The sequence below is a fragment of the Polyergus mexicanus genome, unplaced genomic scaffold (genome assembly GCF_030449975.1).
Source record: "Polyergus mexicanus isolate NDT 795.1 unplaced genomic scaffold, iyPolMexi1.0 SCAF_8, whole genome shotgun sequence".
NCBI classification, from domain to species: Eukaryota; Metazoa; Arthropoda; class Insecta; order Hymenoptera; family Formicidae; genus Polyergus; species Polyergus mexicanus.
The window spans coordinates 11,562,583-11,589,056 of record NW_027223328.1 but is presented as its reverse complement, the minus strand read 5'-3'; the positions used below and the strand labels follow the sequence as shown (position 1 = coordinate 11,589,056).

General features: G+C 36.0%; 2 protein-coding genes and 2 long non-coding RNA genes across 9 annotated transcripts in view; 2 read left to right on the top strand and 2 right to left on the bottom strand.

The window, feature by feature from the left end:
- Positions 1-25,163, top strand: part of Ph4alphaefb (prolyl 4-hydroxylase subunit alpha-1) — a 144,299-nt gene extending 119,136 nt beyond the window's left edge. For 2 of the 4 annotated variants that reach the window (XM_070300486.1, XM_070300487.1), the window contains 9 exons: positions 3,944-4,140; positions 19,623-19,945; positions 20,653-20,820; positions 20,947-21,119; positions 21,441-21,707; positions 21,853-22,077; positions 22,176-22,241; positions 22,321-22,486; positions 22,748-25,163. In XM_070300486.1, the coding sequence (XP_070156587.1) occupies positions 3,956-4,140; positions 19,623-19,945; positions 20,653-20,820; positions 20,947-21,119; positions 21,441-21,707; positions 21,853-22,077; positions 22,176-22,241; positions 22,321-22,486; positions 22,748-22,842 (1,668 nt within the window). In that variant the 5' untranslated portion in view covers positions 3,944-3,955 and the 3' untranslated portion in view covers positions 22,843-25,163. The remainder of the gene's footprint in view (positions 1-3,943; positions 4,141-19,622; positions 19,946-20,652; positions 20,821-20,946; positions 21,120-21,440; positions 21,708-21,852; positions 22,078-22,175; positions 22,242-22,320; positions 22,487-22,747) is intronic. The other 2 variants (XM_070300485.1, XM_070300484.1) reach the window with 2 other exon arrangements.
- LOC138935701 (probable helicase with zinc finger domain) lies at positions 9,201-14,855 on the bottom strand. The gene is made up of 6 exons (XM_070300480.1): positions 14,404-14,855; positions 13,156-13,817; positions 12,151-12,852; positions 11,540-12,055; positions 10,954-11,231; positions 9,201-10,863 (listed from the first exon to the last, which is right to left on the bottom strand). Exons 1-6 carry the CDS (start codon positions 14,648-14,650, stop codon positions 10,509-10,511), a joined length of 2,760 nt encoding a protein of 919 aa, XP_070156581.1. The 5' UTR covers positions 14,651-14,855; the 3' UTR covers positions 9,201-10,508.
- LOC138935706 (uncharacterized) lies at positions 14,162-17,307 on the top strand. Its single transcript, XR_011447273.1, has 3 exons — positions 14,162-15,582; positions 15,797-16,098; positions 17,221-17,307. It is a non-coding gene; the product is annotated as an uncharacterized lncRNA (long non-coding RNA).
- Positions 16,982-26,447, bottom strand: LOC138935705 (uncharacterized). Of its 3 annotated transcripts, XR_011447272.1 has the most exons (4): positions 26,342-26,447; positions 22,746-22,861; positions 17,218-18,338; positions 16,982-17,136 (listed from the first exon to the last, which is right to left on the bottom strand). It is a non-coding gene; the product is annotated as an uncharacterized lncRNA (long non-coding RNA). The 3 variants fall into 3 exon arrangements; XR_011447271.1 differs by lacking the exon at positions 16,982-17,136 and having other exon boundaries at positions 17,145-18,357; XR_011447270.1 differs by lacking the exon at positions 16,982-17,136 and having other exon boundaries at positions 17,145-18,338.
- Between the last annotated feature and the right edge of the window lie 27 nt (positions 26,448-26,474).

Genomic DNA, 26,474 nt, shown 5'->3' with positions numbered 1-26,474 from the left:
TCAATCTTGCTGAAATTTTTTTTATTTCTTGAAGAGAAATAAAAAAAAAAGAACGAAAGGACGGTAACGATGTCGTAGACGTTGCAGCAGTTTTCTTTCGCAAAAAATCAAAGGAATGAAATAAAAGTGTGTAAATTAGAAACTTGCATATTGCTTCCTTATCATTTTATTTTATTCACAGAGTTCCTCCTCAGAGCAAGCGGGTTTTTCAATTTTTGCTTCCTTATAGAGGGAGCAAAGTTTCCTCTATGAAGAAGCAAAAGAATATTAAATATTAATTCAGTTAAAAAAATATTAAATATTAATTTTTTAATTACATTCAGAATTCTCACCCCCCCCCCCCAAAAAAAATATCTTACAGAATAAACCTGAACCGATTTCAGACAGTTACACAGAGGAGTAGCAATGTCACACCGTCGTATTTGAACATCACGCTACGCGCAAAGGCTCTTATTGGGGGGGGGGGGGGGGGGAAATTAAAAATACTGCCATGCTGTTAAAACATCAATGAAAACATATGTAAAATGCCAAAAAAAGATCAATTTCTAATATTCTTAAAAAAAAAAAAAAAAAAAAAATCTTAGAAATCATCAATTTCTCATATTGCTAAAATAAAGTACGTCCTTAAAAAACCTAAACTGAAAAGATCAAAGAAATGTCATTAAGTATTTTCTTTTACGAGTACATCTTCTCGCGTCATGATCATTCGCTGATTACGATATCGGAACAGACACGTTGTCGAGACGAATAACGCGTTCACTCAATAAACGAGAATCGAACAAAGAGAGGCGCTAACAAATTGTATCGATCGCGCAGGAGGATCTTGAGTCGGTTAATTGCTAATTAACGCGGAATCCTTGCGGACTAGACAAAGGATGCGGACTGTAGAATGCGGAGAGCAAAGTGGAAGTAATCTTTTTGAATTCCTTCTGTTGGAAAAATTCGGACGGGCTCGCCGTAATCTCGCCGAAGGATCGGCATTAATTAAGCGCTTCCCCGAAAGAAAAAGCTCTCTCGTGAAACGAGTTACCGCGAGGGCTTAAGTTCTAAAAGGAGCAACGGAGGAATGAGAAAAAAAGATTATCCAGAGCACACGAGAGAGAAAAAAGAGGCGACACCACTTATGTTACGTCGTCTTCCATATATGCTCTTTACTCGGTATAACAGAGCGAACCGAACGCGCATAGACATTTTCGAGAACGATGCTCTCTCAACAATTTTCTATATAAATTTGTTCTCTTCACTTCCGTCTAATGGTTGGAAAACCTTGATTTGATTGGATAACTCGGAACGCTTATAGCGCCTTTTACGACATAGATATATCCAGACATATAATGCTATAATAAAGACATTTACTTTTTTACGTATGTAGTTTATAGCGTAGCATAAAGTGGTAGAATTGATATTAGCAGAAATTTGTGCAACACAATGTGCATTATAACATTTAGGAAAGTTTGAGTTTCCACAATTTTCAAATTCTTATTTATAAACGATTGGTGGATTTTCTCGATATCGGTTTTTGTTTCAAAATGCAAAATCAGTATTTTCTCTTTCAATATTTTTATTTAAAAAAAAAAAAGAAAAAAAGGATATTTTAATATCTTTTAATTTTCAAACTTTTAATAAAAAGATAAAGGACGTGGAAGTGAAGTTCAGATTTTCCAAGTTTACACTTTAATCCGTTGCTGTAAAGAGCGTCATTTCGAGGATCTGACAAAAAGCGCAAAATAAGACCAAAAGAATCGAGAAAAAGAGCGGACCAAGTAACTGAAAGCGTTAATAGAGGGATCGCGTGCGGCGAAAATCTGTAGAGAAAGTTTGGCCGTACCAAGATGACCAAAGGAAAAGTCTTGCGGGAAGGAAGAGTCATCGAGAGTATATGTGTAACAGCGCGTGTCTTTTATCAAGCGCAACCAGATGATCACGTTGAATTTACCTCAAAGGTGGTTTCAAGCTCGATTATCGAGATAAAAGGATGAGAGAGAGCAGGAGTAAGTCAATCTATGGTACGCATAATTATAGCGAAGGAAGAAGAGACGAAAAAAAAAATTGCGATCATTGTTATTTCGCCATCTCTCTATTTTTCTCTCCCATCTATGTTCGCAGAAAAAAAATTATCATTCGTTGCAAAAGTTGTACATTTTCTTACTCGCTTAAAACCGGATGCAGATTAAACAAATCAATACAAACAATCACACAAACAAACATCAACGAAACGAGCGTCAAAGTATGTAAATTATTAATTTTTCTAACAATTTCGTTAGATAATTTTTTAATAAAATTTTTCTATAAAAAGATGCTTATATAAAATTATTAATTAAATAACGTTTTTATATACCGTACGTTTTTAAATACCGATATTTACGGATATTTGTTCTCGGTTCGCTTCGTTTGAACCTAGTTAAACACAGCGCCTTCGCAATATAAACAATATTTTGAGTGCTTTTATTCAGCGATCAATTATGACTATCGATGGTTGTGATGGTGATCAAAATTTGTTAATTTATTATTATATTATAACTATACATTATAATTATACATTATAGTTATTATATTAATTGTTAATTTATTTTATATATCTTCTATTTGATTTAAGAGAAATTATTCATATAGGCTTTATTATGATAAATTATTCAAATAAATAAATAATTTGCGCGGTTTTATATATGAGGGAATATTTGAAGTATTAATAAAGCATGATGAGAACAATTTTGGAAAAATTGATATTGGCGTTAAGTATGTATAATACAATGCTGGAATTACTAGCATCATTTTTTACATTACGTTTCTTTAATTTTACGACGATGAACAATATCGTAAACTCGAGAGGTTCAGATGTGATGCATAAATTGCTCATCGGAATCATTTATTGTTCCGCATAATCCTAAACCACGCCATCGCTGACAGCTTAAATCGTGTGTAGTACCCTATCATTTACGAATGTTTCCGAAGCAGTATTCCCAATCCCTTAACCCTCTAAGCGCGTAATCTCTTGCCGCTATGGACGAGCATCGAATATCGTAACATCGAGTTATTCGAGTATTGACACACCTCGCACTCTCAATCCTCTCGTCCCGAGAACGATTCTCGAGCGCGGTCGCAAAAGGAGACGGGAGAACGGAGGGGGGTTGGTCGTTACGACTTAAGAGGATGCTGGGCGGAAAAGGTGGGAAAAGTTTACGTCGGCATGACGGAATAAATCGTCGATCCGACAGGTGTAAGTTGTATACGATCAGCGTAAACTCGAATCCGCAACTGTGCTCTACCCACAACTTTTCGTAACGCGCAGACGCGCGCACGGGTGGATCCGTGTGGTGTGGTGTGATGACACGTTATCATCATTCTCGTCTTCCCCGGTTTCCGACGAGAGTTTCGGGAAAATTTTGACGCCCGCCAAAGTACATCCCCTCCTCTATTCGTCTCGCTCTTTTGCGGGGAACACTGGAATACCGCTGGATGAATATCGAGTCAATATACCATACATTTACGAAGCGAAACTCTGTCTAGTTGTAATATTGTATATCGAGTTGGGGGATGAAACTTCACTTATGGAGAATAAAGCATACGTGATTAAAGTATAAATTGTTATTTAAATATGTGAATAACAGCTCTATTAATAATTTATTCATTATTTTTGAAGTACAAACGAGTAAAAACAATATATATATTGTATATATTACAAAAATTTATTTCTCCCAAAGTCGGACGCTGAGTTAATCATCAATTTGTCTCATATAAGTCCAATGTCAGTTTTAGCAACGAAATATTGAACCTGTCATGTTTATCATCGTAAAATCTGTCACATAGAATTTATGATTTATATCCATTTATAATTGACGTGACGTAATTTTACGAGCAAAGTTTATAAATGGATATATAGTGCGAATATATTATTTATAGATATACGAGTAATGTTTATAAATGAGTTCCATTCTGATTACAGTACCGATCGAAGATGAAGAGAGCGACTTGGTTGATCGTCGTAACGATCTTGCTATCAGTGACGGCACGTAATGCCCTCGCAGAACTTTACACCGCTTTAGCGGATATGGAAGAGCTGCTCGAAACGGAAGCTGTGTTGATTGACACTTTAAATGGATACATCACGGCGCAGGAGCAACGATTGGCGACTCTGAGAAGGTAAGGGCATCGATGTAGTTTAATATCGTGACGCAATTAAGTCAATATGCGCACGTTTCGGTTCAATTATCCTTATGCTTGGACGTTGATGAGATTTTTCGCGAGAACGATTCTTATTCTCTTCGCTAATTAAAATATCGCAATAATACAAGGTGCGGCGCGGGAACTTCCTTATTTTAAAAAATTATAAAACAAAAAGTATTAGAGATATCAATTTTTTTTTTCTTCATAGAGGTACATTTAAAGATTTTTTTTTGATTACTTCTTGAAAATGACATCTTGAAGGTGGCCTCCGTTCTGGTCAATACATTGGGAGAGTCGAAATCGGAAGTTTTGGTCCACTTTGTCCAGCATGTCTGCGTCGATGTTGGCAATAGCAGCACGAATATTGTTCTTTAGCTGATCCAGGGTTTTTGGACGATTGGTATACACCAAGGATTTAAGATATCCCCATAAAAAATAATCACAGGATGCTACATCCGACGAGCGTGCTGGCCACTCAAGATCACCCCTCAAAGAGGATAAGACGTTCGGGGAAGTCCAATCGTCCAAAATCCCTGGATGAGCTGAAGAACAATATTCGTGCTGCTATTGCCAACATCGACGCAGACATGCTGGACAAAGTGGACCAAAACTTCCGATTTCGAATCTCCCAATGTATTGACAAGAACGGAGGCCACCTTCAAGATGTCATTTTCAAGAAGTAATTAAAAAAAAAACTTTAAATGTACCTCTATGTAAAAAAAAAAAGAATTAAAATGATATCTCTAATACTTTTTGTTTTATGATTTTTTTTAAATAAGGAAGTTCCCGCGCCGCACCCTTATATCATATAGCAAAAGTAACATCCTTCGGCAACAAGACACCTTATCGATTTCAAAATTTATTTAACCGTCGCTACGTACATGCACATAAAACATATATATTTTCAGAGATTTTCCAAGTTTTCAATATATTTCCATGACTTACGTAACTCGCACTAAAAGTCATCCACTTCTCCCGTTTTTACCGCGGGTAGATTGCAGCTCTTTGTAGCGCCTATATTTTACTACATACATATACTGGTCCTACTGTGTGTACGTTCGCCAATTCTTTTTTTTTTCTCTCTTTTTAATATTTCGTCAAGCGTGTATGCTCGTTCGGTGTACCGATATTTGATCAGCCGCATGTAACGCGAATCATTCTGCAGAAATAATTTTCACTCGTGTTGTCGAATCCTGTTAAACCTCTCTCTCTCTCTTTTATCGATGCGTAACTGCAAATAATCAAGTTTGGAGCTTTCATGATTACTCTGAATATCACCATTTGACTTAATTGTATTATGACACATATATATAGCGTAAAAAAATTATTATCGATTTACGCGATATCAACGTTAATTAAGTCGTTGGTCGAGAGAAGATATGATATAAACGTGATTTAAAATGATATAAAAATTAAACTAAAATGTGACAACGATATCGACAAGTGGATTATATCGAGGCACTTATCGATGTAACGATTTCCACGGTCCATTTTCCTCAGAAGCGCCGTTAAAACGAAAGATGATTAAAGAAGTAGATCTTACGGAAAGTCTCGCGAAAATGCCTTCTTTTTTTCCTCGGTCCTTTTCATTATTTTCCCACGAGTATGATTGGACATACCGCTTGATTCGATACTAATGCTTCAAGTGAATCTTTGTGTATAAGGAAAGAAATGGAGCGAAAAAAAATAAGAAGAGAGAGCGAATACATTAAGATGTCAGATCTCGATCCTACTAAAACTGATAACATTTGTGTGTTAAAGAGATAATCGTAATTCTTCGAATTCTTATAAAGAGTTTATTCACAAAATATAATTCTATGCCTAATTATAAGAAATATTGTAAAAGAATGAGAGTTTAAAATTATTATTTTTTTTACGTATAGTTGCAGTCATAGGAATACAAGTTTTATAATTTATCGAATAGCAATATAAATTGAATAAATTGATAAATAAAGATTAAAATTTTTTTTTTTTTTTTTTTTTTTTTTTAATTAAAGAGATAGCCAAATACATACCAGAGATTTATATTATTTTGCATAAAACTTGAGATTAATTTGATTGTGAATTTATCCATATTATTCTCTCACCGTTTTTTCTTTCACAAATATAACTTTTCGAACTTACACATCCTTCTCGGCAACAGAACTCATTTCGCAATATTGCAGTTAATCCGTGAAAGATAGTTTAAGCATTTCTCTGTCCGGTACAATGGTATCAAGTAATACGCGCGGGACAGCGTTGGAAAAGTTTCCAACAACATTTACGTAGGACGATTCTGCACAAAATTTAACACACCGGTGACGACTAAGTGCGGATGGTCGCTCTCGAGAAAATCCTGTCACGGACACTCGACAGAGTGAGGAACATGTCGAGCTCGTCGTGTCGCGCACGAGAATGGGATTTTACTCTCTCTCTCTCTCTCTCTCTCTCTCTATATATATATATATATATATATCTATGGCCATTCAAAACTCACCGATTGCAATCGGATCACACGTGGTGTTCATTCCATGCACGCATCAAGATCCTTGCGTAAACGCGGCTGCATAAAATTCGCTTCCTGTCCACAAATTTCATTCATTAATTCTGGATTAATGGAAAATTCGCAGACAAAATTATCTTGATTAATAAATTATTGGAGATAATCGTATCAATCTCTAATCATTCTTCATCCTTCGTTGTTTCGTTTAAAAAGTGTAAAGTAACACATTTTTAAATATATAAAGTAAAATTGTTAGGCACCTTATTTCATTCCAATATAATACACGACATAACGATAATAAGTTTCCATGTGTAGTGTTTTATCTCACAAATTGGTTTATTATTTATACAAATAGTGCTTGCAACCTACTTGAATTTTTCCAGACTAGCTCCAGCCATAAATCAATCACGATGGCCATTTATCATTGGTTGAAGTATCAAATACATAGGAAAAATCATTCGCGAAGAATATACATGTATATCAATCGATCGAACGGTTTTCCTTCTACCTGCTGCCACCTGATCCTTCTCTTTTTCTTTCTCCCTTTCTATCGCATACCGTTTCTCGTTTTACATGGATATTCAAAATTCGGCAATTGCAATTCAGTCACGCGATCGCCATTTCATACCAGTGGAATTCGCGAAAACACACACACACACACACACATACAAGTATACATATATACATGCATACACAAACATGCGAAAGTGAACCTATAATAGACACACGTATGCAAACTGATGGAGATAACGCGTATCCCGTTTACGTTTTACATATTGTCATGCACAAAGAACGTATGTATACGAGGTATCGCGCATATCGTTTGTTTACTTGTGCGAATTCGTAAGAAAAAAATATTCAAATATTTTACATACAATTCGCGAACAACGAATGCATGCAGTTAAATAAACGTGGGTATAGTTTTATCAAATAGACAGAAGTACGCAATTTAGATTTAGTAAAGATTTATCATTTTGTTAAGTTAATGAAACGAAAACAAATCGTGGAAAACAATTGTAAATTAATGATAATGCTTTCGCGCTAAAAGTCTATACGCTGCGCCGTCGTCGTCGAGAGTATACTTCCCTCTTCTCTCACCTCTTGGAGAAAACCGCAGATGTGTGAGTTTCCTCATATTCATAGAGTCATACATGACTCTTCTTATTTAGTTCACAAAACGGGCATTATGTATCCCGATTAAGAATAGCGTTTTCAAATTATTAAATATCGCTATCAGAAATTAGTGATTTTAAGTGCATTGCATTAAAATGTAAAATGCTTGCTCGATATCGAGGATTCATTTTTGATCAAAAAGAAAGCAAAATTGACCAAATTACCTTTCGATAATAAAAAAAATCTTTAATATTAATATGTTTTTCTCTGATTTTACGATTTAAGAAAATGCAAACGTGTATCTGCGCGAATGTACACAATATGGAAATATTTTAACAAAGGAAAGAGAAAAGTTAACGATCATCTAAGTAAATCTGAATTTTAAACTGGGGATTTATAAGGGGGACAAACGAGCCGAGTTGAAACGCGACTATCGGAAGCGCCATTACTGGCATTAATAATCGCGATTACCGTAGTAGTGGGATGGGTGGGTGTTGAGCACTCCCTCGAGAGGGAGAGTGGCGTCGGTGTAATTGGCTCCGATAAGATAACAAAGTTCTATCACGAGCGTCCGCGACCTGTAACTGTTTGCTTCTAATTAACTGTCTGCGCGACGATCGATTAATTTTTATTATCGTCAATTCGTATAGACGAACGTGTAGGAGCGAGTCCTTCTCGGGTATCCTCGTTTACGCCGATATTCGTTACCTTTAATTAATTGTCATATCGGCATTGCAATCGTTGATTTTTATCACCAAAGGCACTGCTGCAATGCTATAGATATCTATAGATGTGTTTGCGGACGTGAATATAAAATGGAGAGGCATTCGCGCTGTGCTTTTATACGTGGCTATTTTTCGCGATAAAAGAGATGAACGTTTTTACGTTAACGAATTTTGCAAACGACGAGAGAATTTAAAAATTGGACACATTCGCTATATAGATCTTCCATATTTTTTTGAAGCTTTAAATTACGAGTGGATATTTTTGTCGCGAAATGTAATCAAAAGCGTTACAATAGTTTTCGAAAAAATGATTGATATCGATCGCATCGAAATTATATTCTTTTGACATATTCGCTTTGACCGAGATCAAAAAAAATAAAAAGATAGCGTGTATACTCACGCGTATACGCTGTGTCTATCTATATTTAATTTTCCGGTAATTAGAGGAAACACGATTGGAATTATCGATGAAATTCCAATAATATTTCTCCTTTTCGCAGTATTCGCGAAATCGATCGTGCGGTATGCGCCGTGCGAAATTCGATCTCCGAGCAACTGCAGCAATTTTCCACGATAATGTTGAATATTTAGCACGCTCAAGATTTTTTTTTTCAATAAAACTTGTTTTATTTCAGGTAAACCCCGATAATGAATTATATATTCAACAATCAAACGCAAAATTTATTTTATCGAACAAACATTTCACATTCGTGTATTATAAAACTGTCAGTTGCGTGATTATATTGTATACAATATATACAATATATAGCATCGAAACATTTTCTTTACAATTTTTGTTATGCACAAAATTTTAAAATATAATTACTTGAACAACTAAAAGAAGTATGTTAATCTTTTTCTAATAAAAATGAGTGTTCTTTCAGAAAACTGTTCAGTTAGTATCAATATACGGATATTCTGTGAGATAATATCGCTAACAGCAGCAGAGATTCGATCGGGAGAGACAAGTCGTGGCGTCGAATTACGTATGTAGCGCTCGTGGATATAATGGCGTCTACAAAGATGCACAATATATGTACTTGCATGTACACGCGATCCTACGTGCTTTGCCTTTAAGTACTAGACAATACCTAGGGCGCGTATCTCAATGACCTGTACCTGTCGCCGTTACATATACTATCTCTGTGCATATAATGTCGGCATTAGTAGTACGAAAATTGATACGCGGGATATTTTAGATATTATCGTTAACATAATAGTTGAAACATGTATCTTCGCGTAGCTTGTATAAATCGGAAACATTGAATCGTGAAAAATCGAAAGGGAAAAATAATTTGAATTTTTCTTTTATAAAATTCTGCTTTTATTCCTCTTTTCTTAAATAAAAATAAAATTGTGTAAAATATATATCTTTTTTATTAAGAAAAACATCGTCTTACATAATTGTTGGATCATCATGATGTGCATGATGTTGGATCTCAAGAAAGTCTCTCTCGCTGCTAAATACATTATATAGAATTCTCTTTCACTTTGTACATATTTCAACTGTGTATATAAAAAATTATGCCCATACTGGTTTAAATATGGAGAGGAAGAAAGAAAAATGTTTGAAGATATACAAACATATTGTAAGCGCACACACACATTCGAAGTATAAATCACATATATTTTCTTGAAAATTCATTGAAAGTATTTGACATTTCATTTGTACAGTAAAAAGAAAGGGGATTTGTACTTTTACGTTTCGATGATTATCTACTCTTGATATATAACTTAATACATATGAATAAACAGAATTTATGTACTTTACGCTCGCAAAGATTCTCATTCACACGCCATCAGACAAATGAAAAATTGAGAAATTACAAGAATTACACACAACTTGGTATAGTTCCTCGTTTTGCGGCGATCGATACGATCGAAGATAATCATTTGTGAGGATGGAAATAACGAAATGTAAATTTTCCAGTTTCGATTCCACGAAATATGTAATAATGGCTTCGTCGAAACGACCATCTCGAAGCAATGAATGAAATTACTTCTTGAATTTCGCGATTTTTTTATTACATTGGCGGATGAGAGGGATACATCACTGGATACCATAGCGGCATTTGAATATATTGAACAAAGCACAAGGGCGGCCTTCGGGGAACAAACTCTCTCGCGTGTGGATTCAGAGGTGATATTTGGAGTTTGGGTACCTTGTTCAGATGCGCCTGCAATTCCTTCCTGTCCATTCCGTGCAGATCGGCCGCTTCCAAGTATTTCTTCCAAAGCTGTTTGCAGGAGCCAATGATAAGCAAAGCGACTGGATCACCGACAACTGCCACGAGACACTTCGCTCTTGTTAGAGCGGTGTTTAATAAACGCGAGTCTGTCAGGAAACCATAATCCTTAACTTTCGTCTCAGCGGAGAATCTGTAACAATGGAAAATTCTTGTCGATATTGGATTCCAACGTGTTATCTAAAGTGCTCTAGCGCCTGTGATCTACTTGTAACATCGATACCTATCAGATGTTGTTGTCCGGACTGTATTGATAAAAACCGCGGTGAATTGTTTGCCTTGAACATTCAATACTCTCTCGACGGACACGTCGAAAAGCTGACGTTTGCGCAACTCGATTCGCACTCGTTGTACTTGCTCATGATAATACGATAAAACACCAATGGATCCTTCTTTATACGGGCCCCATTCTTGCGTCGGCCACGTGTTTTTCAATTCCAGGACACGATTCGCTAGCTCTTCCGCTTCCATAACATTCTGGTATCCCGTAGAATATTCTATCTATCAATCATAAATCGACATGTCAAATGGAGTTTCTTTATTTTATAATATAAGTGAAAAGTTTGCAAAAGAAGCCAAATTTTTCATATATAGGAGGAACAAAAATCTGATTTTAAAAAAATCTATCGTGGAATATTTTTTATTGCTGTAGCGCGTGATCTATATATTGACAATGAGCTGCGACTACATAATAATTTGATAATAAATCAAAATCGTATGAAAGATATGTGCGCGTGTTTATTTGTTTTTATAGATAGATTGCACCGCAAACTCTTGGTTCGCTCGGCGCTTCTAAATAATCTATATACCTGCTCTTCCTGGCCACGAACAGCGTAGAATGTCAATGGTTTCATGGTTGGGTGTTTCAGCAGCTCCGTATTGGCGGGTTTAACCATTCCTTCGTAGAACATTTCGGATGTATATTTGATTATGTCCGCGTGCGCGCGATAGTTCTGGCACAGATGTATCCGACACGGATGTTCCGGCGGATAAAACTCGTACATCCTCTCTAGGAGACTAACGCCCAATCCTCGTTCGCTCGCCAGTACGCTGTAAATCTCCGGTGCGAGTTGCATCTGATCACCTGCCAGGATCAAACGAGTATTTTGGTTCGCCAAGGTCAGAGCTATCAGCGCTTCACACTCGATAGCTTGGGCTGCTTCGTCAATAACTATATGAGTCAGAGACAAACTCAGACTGATCAAGCAGCTGGAGGTTGCTAGAGTAGTCACTATTAGACCGCAATCTTCAAGATCCTTCTCGACCGGCTCGCGAAAACGACCGTGTTCGTCCATCAAGCAGTATTGCCGCACAACTGGATGTACCTAAATCGCAAAGAATGACCAAACTACCATTGAGAAATAAAATTCTCCCTTTATTGATCAAGGGATTGATTAAAGGCGATGCGTTGTTCACCTACCGTATTCAAGGCTCGCAGTTTGTAATAAATCCTAATAGGTTTAAGTTTGGGATGTTTATCCGCTTTATACCAGACGTCGAAGAATTCTTTGATGTAAAGATCCGCGGCGCTGTTGCTATGCGTACATAAAAGTATCCGGTTATCCGAGTTTTTAACGAGCATACGTAGCACGTGCGCTATGGTAAAGGTTTTTCCAGTGCCGAAGGGCCCCAGTAAGAGGACCGGCGGCGAAGAAGTCTTAGTCTTAGACAATGCTATCGCGGCGACCGCTTGCTTCTGTTCTTGATTGAATAGCTTATCCAGGAATAAACCGGAAAGGATACGAAGATTGCCAGCATCGACCTGCAGGAAACTGTGTATAATTTGGTTGTCGGTCTCGCGATGTTTGTCCTTCAGGAACACCAAATCCATATATTCGAGACTATCCACCGCCAAATGCCATTCGCAGAAGTTGAGGCGGCTCAACACGAATCGCACTTCCACTTGGAGTTCGGATTGCGCTTTCAAGTTCCACAAGGTCACGCATTCTTTGCTCAGTCTGACAAATATAGATTGCGAGCACTTGTCTTCTACGTGAGCTTCGAAAATCCTATCCGAATTTTCGCGATTCTTGTCCCACAGCTTGATTAAAACGCTATTACAGTTACGCTGTAGGAGTCTGCCGCTCTGCGTATCCTCCAAGATGTCCCGAGTGATTGGGAGCTGCGGTGGCAACAAATTTCACGCGTTGGCTATAATTGGAGGAGAGAAAAACGGCGGATTCTTATTCGATCTTACAAGGGAGGAAGTGAATATATGCGTAATAAAAAGGGAGCGAAAACTCTATAGCCAAATTATTCGGGAAGTGAAAATTATGCGAGACGTCCGGAAAATTAATGTATAAAAACATGCGTTCGCAAAAAGATCAACAACAAACTTTGAGCGCGCACGGTATGATCGATAGGAGCGGGATAATTGAAAAATGATCAAAAACAAAGTTATCTAAAAGCTAGAAAAAAATCGCACCTGAGCGAAGAGCTCACCCGGCGGCGTGTATTTGGCAATGGTAGAACCGTCGTTGTTAAATAATATGTATTCTGACATGAGGCGTAACCACGAGACTTGATTGTATCTCGAGAGCTGTTCGTGTCTGGCGATCTCCTCGACGGTGATCATCTCGTGCATACGACCTCGATAATTTTGCGGCGTCAGCCAATTGTCCGACAGCATATCTTGAGTGAGGAAGAAGTTTTGCATGTCGGGATACGGATATATCCTCGACAATTTGATCTCTCGCAAATTGTCGTGCGGCATAAAAGGCGAATAAAATTCGTACGGATTGGTCCATCTCGGTGGGATCTGCGACAGTTGATAATTTGTGGCCGTTTGTATCCGTGCATAATCTTCAAACGGTAAATAATCCGCGCAGACTCTCTGAAGAATCACCGGGCAACATTTGAAGCCGAAGATGACGTTCTGCCGATACGTGCCGTGTTTGCTGGCGGTGAACGCGATTATTATCGAATAGTGTCTCTTGTTGCAAAGATCGACGTCACTGGCGTGAGGATTGTGCCACTCCTGGCCGTTTGTCACGCCGATTTCGCTGTCGTTCGCTTGCACCGACTTCAGGACAAAATTAGAGCGATAATCGTCCGATATCAAGGCCACGTTCCGTAACTGCTTGTCACCTTCGGGATCGAGAATCAGTATGGGCCGATTTTAATAACAATCTCATTAAAAATATCATTATTGCTACTTGATGCTGCTTTACTTGTGTGTGTGTTTTTTCATCTATGTATTATAGAATAATCAAATTTTCAATCTCTTTCCATGATCGATGATAAACGAAAAATTAAATACTTTACAAAAAGATTGTATAATCGACATATTTTTAAAAAGGGACAAACATTTCTCTGTTGTAGAGATTATCCGATTAGTACTATATCTCGTGTAAAATTTCGATACTTGCGTAAATATAGCAAAAAAAAATATAATTTTCAGAAAAGAAACACGCTAAAGACATCTTTATATTCCTCTCGAATTTATAGTTAAAACCAAAATAACACATATAATATACTAATACTATACGACAATCAAACATTTTGTTCATCGACTCGATTAAAGTTCGTTGACGCAAATTATGACGATTGTCGAGAGACCACCGTCGCATTTGATTTACACGCGAGCGACACGTGACTTTGTCACGAATGACGCTTTTCTCACGAAATGACAATAAAATGAAATGACTATAGTAAGCGGAAGCCGCTCGCTTACCTGCCGCGACGATCATAAAACGCCACTCGTAAACGCCTCTTTTACCGACGATTCTACAATTAACACCACCATGCACACGAATATACACATCCGACTGACTTGACTCGCACGTAAGAATCGCGTCCGGTTCGGCAGATTTGAACCAGCCACGTCGTACCCGCTCGGGAAAGTCTGTGAGATACGTCGCGATCGCGGCCTCCGCGACTCCGTTGACTACATTCCGGTTGAACGTCGTCGTATCCGCCATGATGGGCGCTCGCGGTTGTTTCGCGAATCAAGTTTACGCTACGTTACGGAATCGAAACTACCGTTACGTGACATTACGGTCTCGTTTCCCGGACAACGTACGGTCGAAAAAGCTTTCTCGGCGAGTTTTCGTCTTTCGTCACGCCAACGAAAACCGGCACGCCGACGTCGCCTCGGTCATCCCCGTCGCCTATCCGTTTGGCGAAACGTTTCCGACTAACGGCGCTGGTGTTGGTGACGTTGCGCTACCGCGCCGCTGACGCGCATGCGCAACGACGCATGTGCAGCGTGCTGTAGACAGTGATATTATCGATTACCGCCCTTTCCTTTTATCGATCGCGGATAACGATGCATTTACGGGTTCGCGGGGAAGCGGAGTCAGATTCATCAGAGTTCGATGTTCAATCCTTTCGCGGTTTCGCGTCCAACAGACTTGACAATAATATTTCGAGATTTATGTGCAGTAGTAAACAGGAATACGAAAACACCAAGAATTTTCCACGAGGACATTGAAATTAAAGTTTATGAATAATTTTCTTGCGCATCGCAATGTTGAAAGTCTTTTTTTTATTGCGATTTATTGCCAAGTTGCATCTGTAGTTGCGCGAAGTAACTTTACATATTAACGATTACATTTTCATGCAAATCCTCCGCGGTTCCGTGCGTAGAATAGTAGAACCATCGGAATTGACTAAATGGCGAGAGTTTCGACCCGAGAGGAGTTCGAGTACTGAAAAAGGATAGCTAAGGGATAAGAGCGATAGGTTGATAGTATCCATTGTCGTATTACATCGCATCACGTGGTAGGTTTGAAAGCTTTTCAACTGACGACCATTTTGCATTGTCAATGATGGATTCGACAAATGCGAAACCACGAGAGCGCGAACGATACGCGTATAACGGATAAGGAAAATTGTTCTTTAATTATTCGAGGTGTGTACAAAATGATTTGAATGAAGAGTGTCGTTGTTTATAGCTATAATATGAATAAATAGAATATAAACAAGTAGAATATACTTGAGATGCGAGTAATTACGGAACAAAATAACAATAAATGAAGTAATAGAAACATATGAAAATTTAAATAAATATATGATATTTGCGTGAAAATCCATCGTAATGTTTTTTACGAATGTTTTTCTTTTAGCGACTCTGGTCATTTTTAGCATCGAGCACAGGTTCTGAAACATGCTGTGACTGTCTCGCGTATTGCATTGTTCCGTATGCATCGAGCTATTCCATTTGCGTGGATGACGCGGATGGAGAAAAACACCCAAGAGTATCATGGAAACTGACCGGAGGCGGCGACGGCGGCAAATACCGCACAAAGCGCACGCCCCGTTGTTCATGAAAAATGAGAAAGAAGAGATTAAAGTACCTGCGGAGTGACGGGGAGAAGAGAGAGAGAGATATCCTTTCCGAGAGAGAAATACAACGATTCTTTTGCGGGTGAATTTAACTGGAAAAGCGCGTACTTTAATAATAATTATATACGTAAAAATTTTTATGACGAACACATATATATTTCGCCTCGGTTGCCTTCTATGTGAAATGTAAAGTAATATAAATCCGAATCGGAAAGAGTAAATTCCAGAATAGAGTAAATCTTTAATCTTGCGTTTAATATCCCTTTATCTTAAGACTTTCTTTATTTTCGATCCATTTGGAAAATGCCACAATGTTAAAAAAGGAAAAAAGAAAAGAACTTTAACTCAAGTTTTGCTAGATAAAAATCTGTTATGAAATTAAAAACGGAAATTCGATGAAGCTGATTTGTATGTATCGCATAGTGCCCGAAACGGAATGTTGTTGATGGACGGGACATGAACCGCATCGAAGGGAGTTGAGGGACGTGAGCGCAAAAAATCATGAGAGAAAAATAAAAGCGGTCTGCGGAGCGATTTTTCGAGACATGCAGACCACGCCATGCGCGTATCGTTAATTAAAATCTTACGTCAGCGATGCATGTTACGAAAACGCGCTGACACGCTAGGACGGGCAAGGCCAGAAGAAGAATGGGATGAAAAATCGCGTTAACGAAGAGGAGACGGCGCTTTCGTTATTGACTCGGTGTGCTGCGATACAAAGAACTATCGTTATTGAGACCGTACCTGTCTTTCACGGGAGATGCTGCGCACAGAGCACCGTTCCTCTTTTAATGAAGCTCTTTCCGTATCGTATCGACATGTCGTTTAATCGCGCAAAATATTCTCTTTATAATAGACTAGTTTCGAATCGTATACGTTATGTGAGCGGAATATGTGCGATATATGCATTGATTATTCATCAATGGGTTAATTCTATGTGGGTAAAATGGTCCATACCTTTGACATGTAGAAAACAGTACATAAATTTATTTCATTTTAGTCCAGATCGAGTAAAGTTTCTTATATCTCAATATAATTTAAGATTTCCTTCACTGTGCTTCACAGTTTACTAAAACACGAAAGACTTGCTAAAGTTTCTTCTTTATTGCGATTACGTATTCTGAAAAAACGTCAATATTTTAAAGAAGAATTACTACAACTTTTACAGGAGAATATACTTTTGATAATATATTGTATTTACCAGGATCACTCTGTACACATATTCATATATGCCATCGCTTACCGCGATTCAGTTGGATGACTATCTCAGGGATTAAGATCTATGAACAGTGACACGGATATTGACAGTTCACGTTTATTTTGGCTCGATTGTAACGAGTACCGCTGGCAATTCGTAACAGCTGCAAATGTCAGATGTGAGGTACACGTCGCCGAGATGAGAGAGAAGCGTTCAAAGTCACGCGCACCTGCCGCGTTTAATTCCCGTAATTTATATTGTATCTCGTCATATACCATGGTTAACGACCTGTCAATCCGTATAGTGAGTAATTTTTGTTTCATCAATTTACTTACAATTAGTTTCATCATAAAAATCTCGCATTTGAGAAGCAGAAAGAAGCACATTCAATATGTATATATTATTGATCTCGACAATATTTAAATTCTCATAAACAGAAGAAACAAGCTCTATATAATAATTAATATTCTTCCAAATAAAAATTATGAAAACAAACTAGAATGTTGTTTCATAAATTATGTGTCACTCATTGCTTATTTTACTTATTTTAAAAATAAAAGTTAAAAATAAATATTTCGATTTATATCGCTTCGCTTCTCAAAAATTATTATGGAATATATTTTCGATCATTATAAATTTCCTATGTATATGTATTATTTGATGTACTTTCAAGAAAAGAAAATCTTTCATTAATTTTACTGATTCGTTCGTAAAAAAGTTGACGTATGTCTCTTTCGCAGTGACCGATGCACTTCTGCCGCGACTTCTTCAACGACGTTGGAAACATCGTGTCGTTCAGACAGATCTCCTCGTCGTTTGTATTGAGAAAAAGTCTTTCGTTTCGACTGTATACGTCTATACATTAAATGAGAGAAGGAATCGACGGGAAAGCGTCTGCTTCTCGGAGATTCGTAACTCGAGATAAGTCGTTGAAAGGACATCTCTCGCCGTTGTGTGACATTGAGGACAATGGTGTCGCCAGGTGTCGGAAACGTCTCTGTCGTTCACCACAGTTGATATCACGATAGCGTAGCATGTTCCAATTGTAATTGGACAGCGATTTGCGATGAACGTGCCTCGTCTCTCTCCCTTTCTCAAAGATAAGAAATTACCTCTTGTCTTTCCTGCGCATCAATTATTATACTAGGAAACATAGAATTAAAAATTGTCTTTAGCATACATTTGCATATTTAGTATATATTTGTTTTGAATTTAATTTATTTATAATTATACGATCCCATGAAATACCCGCAACATTAATTGGAAAACTAAGAGAATCAATCACAGACGCGATAATTTTCTTTAACTGATTTAATTATACGAGAGATAAATCTTAGCAGCGTTAACTTAATACAATTTTACAAAGAATTGTTTATCTAAAACATAAATTAATTTTATTGTCTTTGTTATGCGTTTTATTTTCGCCGTTAGATCGTATACAAGATGTATATATCTTTATCCGTGCATTTCAATTTAAAACTTTACTTTTGCTTACACATGAATGTTAAAAATAATTTTTAATTTATAGTTTTGTATGAATAAATTTGTAAAATTAAGTTGAGAAAAGGGGAGAAATATAAAGCGCAAAAAATTTACTTTAGGAAAAATAACATTGATTATTCCCCTGCATAAAGTATTATATAAAGAGTCATACTAGATTAGCGTGTACAATTCGAGCGTGTCTACGCGTAAACCTGTTTGCGAATTCCACTCTATTTAGAGACTGATTCAGCTAAAATTTGCGTGTCGTGGCACTTTACATGTTGCATGTAGTTAACATTACGCGAATTGTGCAAAGAGAGGTCTGCTGAATAATTTAGGAGGTTTCAACTACCTAATAAATTATTTCGCGACATTAGATCCTGTGCAAGTTGTTCGATTGAATTTAGACTTAATCCCTCTGTATAGTTGTAAACGGCAGCGATATCGGATAATACCGGTGATTTTCGATTCTATCGCCTATTTGATTACCCACATTAATAAACTAAATAATTTAACAAATGTCTGGTCAATTCTAATCCATTCTGTCGAATTAATCGTGTATTAATTATAAGTGTCATTAGGATTTTATTAAGAAGTTATTAAAATAAATTTTAATTTTTGAATTGTTAACAATTGTCTTTATTATTTCTAATATAATTAGAAGTATTTTTGAATTCCCGCTTTCATACATATGAATTTAATTACATCTGTGATAAATTTATATGACACATAATTACATTTAATAATTTTGCCTCTTTCTTTCTTTCTTTCTTTCTTTCTCTATGTGCTCTTTTATGTGCTTTATTGTATTTTCATTCGCGATAATGAGCTACTTTCTACTCTGAATTTAGAGGAAACGAGAGAGGAGAGGTAAAGAGATTGACCGCGCAACGCTTTTCAAATTAATTGCAAATATTTTCTTTTAGAAACGTAGAGGATTACGCGAGGGAGCACGAAGAGGCGTCCAGGAATATCCAGCAATACCTATCGAATCCCATAAACGCTTATCTGCTGGTCAAACGGTTGACTACTGACTGGAAAAAGGTCGAGGAACTGATAACCGAAGACGTCGGCAAGTCCTTCGTAGCAAACATCACGAATTCCAGGAGTGATCTAAAATTCCCGACCGACGAAGACCTCAATGGTGCTGCAGTCGCTTTGATGAGGCTACAAGATACATATAAGCTCGAAACCGCGCAAGTTGCGAGAGGCGTTCTAAACGGGGTGCAATACAGCACCGGTCTGACCGGTATGTATAATATTCTTTTTCATAAATTAAATTATTAATTTATTTTCACGAAGACATGTTGGAATCTTTATAACGACAAATGCTCTTTTTTAAATCAGGAACAAATGTATAATGATTTATATAGAAAAAATGGTTAATTACTTATAGAGATGTGATTTTTCTAAAAGTCAGAAACTTTATTTTTTCTAGCTATTTACGAACTATCGTAACAATCTCGTAAACGTAAAGAATTGCAAATTCGATATAACGACAAATCTAATGCTAGAAAGAAGAGGGTGGTAGTTGACGCGACACAAAGAATCTCATTTAGAGTCTTATCATTCGCATAAGAATAAATTATATAACGCACTGTTCTTAACTGTTCTATATGAAAAAAGTATATAATAGGCCGAAGTTTTGCGATGCAAAACGGTAGGTGCGAAAAAGGAGCGATTTACGGAAGGAAATAGGAATTAATTAACGGACTAACTTTTCCAGCATCAGTATGCGGCGTGCTTTTTGCTGTAAATAGAAAGAAATCCAATAGAACGTACTTTGAACGTAATGCCTCGTAAACGCTTTATGTGTGTAAAATGTTTCATGAAACATAAGATTTATAAAAATATAGAATATATGTATATGGTATGTTCTATATTTTTTATTTGAAACTATTTTTTCTTTTTATATTGGATTTTTTTTTTTACATTCGATAATTCCATGTTTTTCAGCCAGCGATTGCTTCGAGCTGGGTCGACAATCTTATCACAATCGCGATTATTATCACACGGTGTTATGGATGCAGGAGGCTATGGATCGTCTGCAGGAGGAGCAAAACGCTACCACCACTTCCAAACCCGACATCTTGGAATATCTGGCATTTTCGACATACATGCAAGGTTCTGACAGTAAATTATGGATGCATGTCGATGTATTATATGGCGCGGAAAAATTTCTAAAGAGACATTCTACTCGTTTACCTTTCTAGTATCATATATGTTATTCCGTCTTTATCATCGTTCCAGGTAATGTCGCCCGCGCTTTGAGTATGACAAACGAGCTGTTGGAATTGATCCCGACCCACGAGAGAGCATTGGGAAACCGCGCGTATTATCAAAAGGAGATTCAAAGCAAGGCCAGCCAGTCGAAGAAGAAACGAGGTGAGGATGGGCAAGATGACACAGCGATACCTGAACAGGTAAAGTTCAACAAGAGATATCAGGATCAAAAAGCCGCTTTATTAATAGGAATTAAATATTGAAAATCAGCAATTTTTAAAAATAACTAGAATAAACAAATTTATTTGGGATTTACACTTTTTTAATCAATAACTGATTTTTTTTATCATAATCATATTGAATTTACTGCAACAAACTAGCTTATCACAATTAGTGCAAAAGATTATCATTAAACAACGGAGAACTTCTCGTCGACCATTACTTTTGGAGATGCGAAAAGAGCTCTAAGAGGTAAATCCCATTTACGCGAGCGTTTGTAAAGTTTGTTATCGGGCTTGCAGAACTTCACTGTCGCCGAGGAAAGGGTGAAAACGTGGGAGGAAATGACGGAGAGGGAGAGGTACGAAATGCTTTGTCGCGGCGAAGTATCTATTCCACTAGAAGTGGAGAAGAATCTCAAGTGCCGTTACGTCGACCGTGGAATTCCATTTCTGAAAATCGCGCCGTTCAAGGAGGAGGAAGCGTATCTAGATCCGAGGATAGTTGTTTATCACAACGTAATCTACGACGAAGAAATCGAGACGATCAAACGAATGGCTCAACCTAGGGTAAATGGCTTGATTACAAAGCATGCGAAAATTATCACTGTTGAAACGAGGACACCTCGATTCTTCCGAGATACCATGTATTACTATTGCGATGAAATTGTAAGAATTTTTTTCGAATAATGCGGCGTAATTACGTCTGTTACAGTTTAAGCGCGCCACGGTACAAAATTATAAGACTGGTGCCTTAGAGATAGCGAATTATAGAATCAGCAAAAGCGCGTGGCTTCAAGAACATGAGCACAAGCACGTAGCGGCAGTAAGCAAACGCGTAGAACATATGACGAGTATGTCTATCGAGACTGCCGAGGAACTTCAAGTTGTCAATTATGGAATCGGCGGTCACTACGAGCCGCATTTCGATTTTGCCAGGGTAAATTGATCTCGTCGAAAAATAATCGCGGTATTGTCTACTTCCGTGCGCAGTGTCGTAATAAATTAATAATTCGATTTTCAATTTTACATATACAGAAAGAAGAGACGAATGCATTCAAGAGTCTTGGGACGGGCAATAGAATCGCAACAGTTCTATACTATGTAAGTCGTCTAATTCTACGATTTATTTCGAACTGACGAACACGAAATAATGTGTAACGTTATCTCGTTATTTTAACAGATGAGCGATGTCGAGCAAGGAGGGGGTACCGTATTCACCGCCATCAATATATCGCTTTGGCCGAGGAAAGGTAGCGCGGCGTTTTGGTACAATCTTAAGCCTAATGGCGAGGGAGATTTCAAAACCAGACACGCTGCTTGTCCAGTACTTACAGGATCTAAATGGGGTATGTCGTTGAAATGTCGTTTATTGTGTGCTTCTCGAATCGTGATTAATTATTTCGTTTTATTTTATATATTTATGTGAATTGCATATATGTATATTACTTTTTAAATTAAATTCTTTTTTTATTTTTCAAATTACATTATTATTCTAATATCGATGTTTTTATAAATATTTAAATAGTTTATGAATAAATACATTATATTAAAAGAGCACAATTAAATATATTGTTTATTATTTTCTAACTTATATTTATTACTTACAGTGGCAAACAAATGGCTGCATGAAAGAGGTCAAGAATTTCATAGACCTTGCACACTGGAAAATCAAGCGACGGATGAAGTGGACGTTAGGCATTGAAGAAAAGGACGTCCTTCGACTGTAACAGAAAATACGTAAAAAAAAGCGCGTGTACCAAGAAATACTTCCGAATTTCTGCTCTGAACAAAGAGACATTTTACTCTCGAAATGGTTACACTCTGTAACCATATGAACCGTCATTTAAGAACAAACAAGAAGTGCAAAAACTGTCAGCGCAATTTCACATAGGGTAAATGAAATCGCTGCTCACGTTTTTACGAAAACATCAATGGCACAATTTACGTAATTAAATGTTTATACATCGCAGACAATGATCTTTCTTGATAGTTTATTGTGGAACGCGATTCCTCGCATTACGACAGCGATTAATGTTTCCTTAATCCTTGAAATATTTAGCTGAAAGGAAAAATTTGTGAAAAGCAACGGAGATTTTGTCCAAACAGAATTAGTTGTAACCGTTTTGTTTCTTTGCGTTTGTCCCTTTGAAACAGTCCGATATTAAGCAGAATTGATGTGCAAAGCGCGTATCGCGAACAAAATTTTATTCTTTATTGCACGGACGCGTTTTGTTTTTTAGTTTAATTCAATGCCATTTGCTTGCGTCATCTTAAAATTCGCTTTTACGGCACAAATGTATTATTTTCATAGAAATTTTATATATATATATATATGTCTGATTATATTATATGTGAAGCTTCTATTATTTGGAGCGCCGCGGCGAGTGAAGAATAAAAGAGCAGACTTCAACAACTTTCGTTTAAACAAAGTAAACAAGAGTAAAAAAAAAAGCGCGCGCATGATTTGTTACATCCACAGTTTTCGCCGTTTTAAACGAGTTTTTCACGGTGAGATTATCGGGATTCGCTCCGTTGCGTTGTCTGCTACACGTAACATTAATAGTTTTTACAAGAAGATACTCTACACTAACATATTACTACACATCATATAGCCAAAGCAATAATAAATTGCATACGTTTTGGCCAGTCTCCCTTTATCATAGATATAGCGTAATGTAGAACAGCGAAGAGCGCGATGTAACCATTAGCTCGTAGATTAATTGTAATTTGAACATGATCGTTAATGCAACCCTCACAGTCACGTTTCAGTAATACTAATATTATCATGCAATAATAAAGTACTTCCGCCGGGAGGATACTCCGATCAAGAATCTCCTTTCGTGACGGATCGTCGGCTGTAAATAACGATGGCATATAATCCCGTATCATCCGATCTTTCTGATCGAATCAGATTGTATACGAATCATTTGTATAAAAAAGGGAAGACAATGCCTACGACGATAACGCCGCGCTTCCTAATGGCGGTGATGTAGTTATATAAGAGTATATAATACACTGTATTTACAAGGGATTGCTCTTTAGCGATATTTAAATTATGGTCCTGAGAAAGAAAAAGATATTATGGTCTGATATACATCCTAGGAGAGATAAAAATATATGCTATTGGAGATTTTTTTGAATCATATACATATGTGCAAAGGAAAGTGAAAAAGCGAGTTTATTTGAAAAGTAATCTGGAAAATCATATAAAATTACCAAATTTAAGTTTATTTTTTTTCAGACATATACTAAAAAATATTATAATGCACATTTATAATATTAATATTTATAAATAATATAATAAATTTTATTTATTCTTTACAACTAATATTTGTGTGCTACATCGTGTAATTGAAACATAATACATAGCACTTTTATGTTTTTGTAAAAAATTTTCGAACTTTTATATTCGGATAACGTTCACGAACTACACTTGATGTTGTGAGATAATTCATATGTTGAAAGTTTGGGAATCATTATTCTATCGGATATAGACGATCATATGGATGGTTTGAATATCTCAAGAGAGAGTCGACTGTTAATATTTAGCACTAGCACATTGCACGGCAAATATAAAAAGCATTATTTCTGAATTGGAAGGTTAATGACAAATGTGCGCAAAGACTGGTTATGTGTCAATGGATTAGCACAATATATTATTATATATATATGCATTATTTTAAAATCGTTTTGTATTGCACAATAATCTGTCACATTGTTTAGTGAAAATTCCATTGTGATAGTTCCTTGTTGAAATCACTCTTGTAATTCTAAGTTTTAAATTGTATAATATTTCAAAAATTAAGTTTTACATTAAAAACGTATGTGCATTCTTTTTCTTAATTTCTCAAAAATTATTTTTATAAAATTATACCTTTGTTAAAACAGCGAATGAATGATTCATTTAATTTTATATTCAAATGTATTTATTGCAATCTAATATTGATTAATATATTATCAGCTTGATTGTTTTATAAATACTACATATCCTGCACACTCCTGATACTACATTCTAATATCTATGCATTAAAATATTTGTTTTTTTCTCATCTCCACATTTTGTAATTTTTCATAAATTGAATATTATATATATATATATATATATATATATATATATATATATATATATATATATATATGTTGAAAAAAGTTTGTGTTTAAAACCTAATCTGTTTTCATCTTGAAATAGAAATTACTTTAAATAAAATTCAGATAAGGAATAATGCAGACCAGTTAAACTTTTAATTGTAACAAGAAATATAGGTATCAAAATAGTATTTGAAAAAGTCATTAATATAAGCTGCACAATATAGTACCCCCAGGAAGATTTTGTGAAATATATTTTCTACTAATAATTTCTTGTATCACACTTTGCAGAATATTATGTCACCTCTAAATATATCACATATAATAAAATAATTATTAAGGATGAGCGGAGAAAATAAAACTAATAGCACTGATAAATGCGAAACAATCGCCTTATTAAATGCGAGCGACTGATATCTATCTAATTGTGATTACCATTGTTTTGTTAAAATAAAGAAAGAAAATAAAATGAAATACATCGCAAAGAAATGCTTCTGAGAATCCAACAATATAGCTTGCTATTAGAATTTGTTTTTACTAAATTCTTTTGAGTGTAAAATAAGTTAAAATGTTGAGAGACTATGATTGTCAACATTTGTAAATTTAAATTGCAAAAGAGTCCATTGCGAAGGTATATAAAAATTTTTGTTAATATTTATATATATATATATTTTTTTTTTTTTTTGCATGTATAAGCATTATCTTCATTTGTATATAAAACATTTGTGATAATCAATAACAGAATAACACTGATTAGCTATAGTCAAAAGTTTTTAGAAAATCTAAAAAGAAATGATTAAAATCAAAGTTTACAAAAATTTATGTGGCTATGGAAATAGAGGTATTAAAAATAAGGCAATGTGTATATATTTAAAAAGTAAAATGACTCTCTAACACGAGTAATCATTGTAGTAGACACAACATGGATTTGAAAATTTTATTATAATAACAATTTTATTATTATTATTTTATTAATTTTACTTTGAAAAATACGTGTAACCAATAAAACAGATATTAAAATATCCTAAAGTTTTTAAATATATTTTATATATTTATTATTATTACACATTATTATTAACAATACTATTAATGTATAAAAATACATTTTTAAATACCTTTTTTACATGGCAATTTGATCGCCATTTTGGAATCAAGCAGTTGATTGACAACTCCGGAATTTCTTTAAAGGTACGTTCAAAAATTTTATTCGTGGGTAAAGTAGCGTTTAATTGACCAATCAGAAGACAA

What these genes read in the sequence shown, in the direction of transcription:
- LOC138935701 (XM_070300480.1), bottom strand. Translation starts at nt 14,650, where the DNA reads ATGGCGGATACGACGACGTTCAACCGGAATGTAGTCAACGGAGTCGCG. An exon ending in TTTTATGATCGTCGCGGCAG is followed by an intron (nt 13,818 to 14,403) that starts GTAAGCGAGCGG and finishes TCGATCCCGAAG; the next exon opens with GTGACAAGCAGTTACGGAAC. An exon ending in TTCGTGGCCAGGAAGAGCAG is followed by an intron (nt 11,232 to 11,539) that starts GTATATAGATTA and finishes TATGATTGATAG; the next exon opens with ATAGAATATTCTACGGGATA.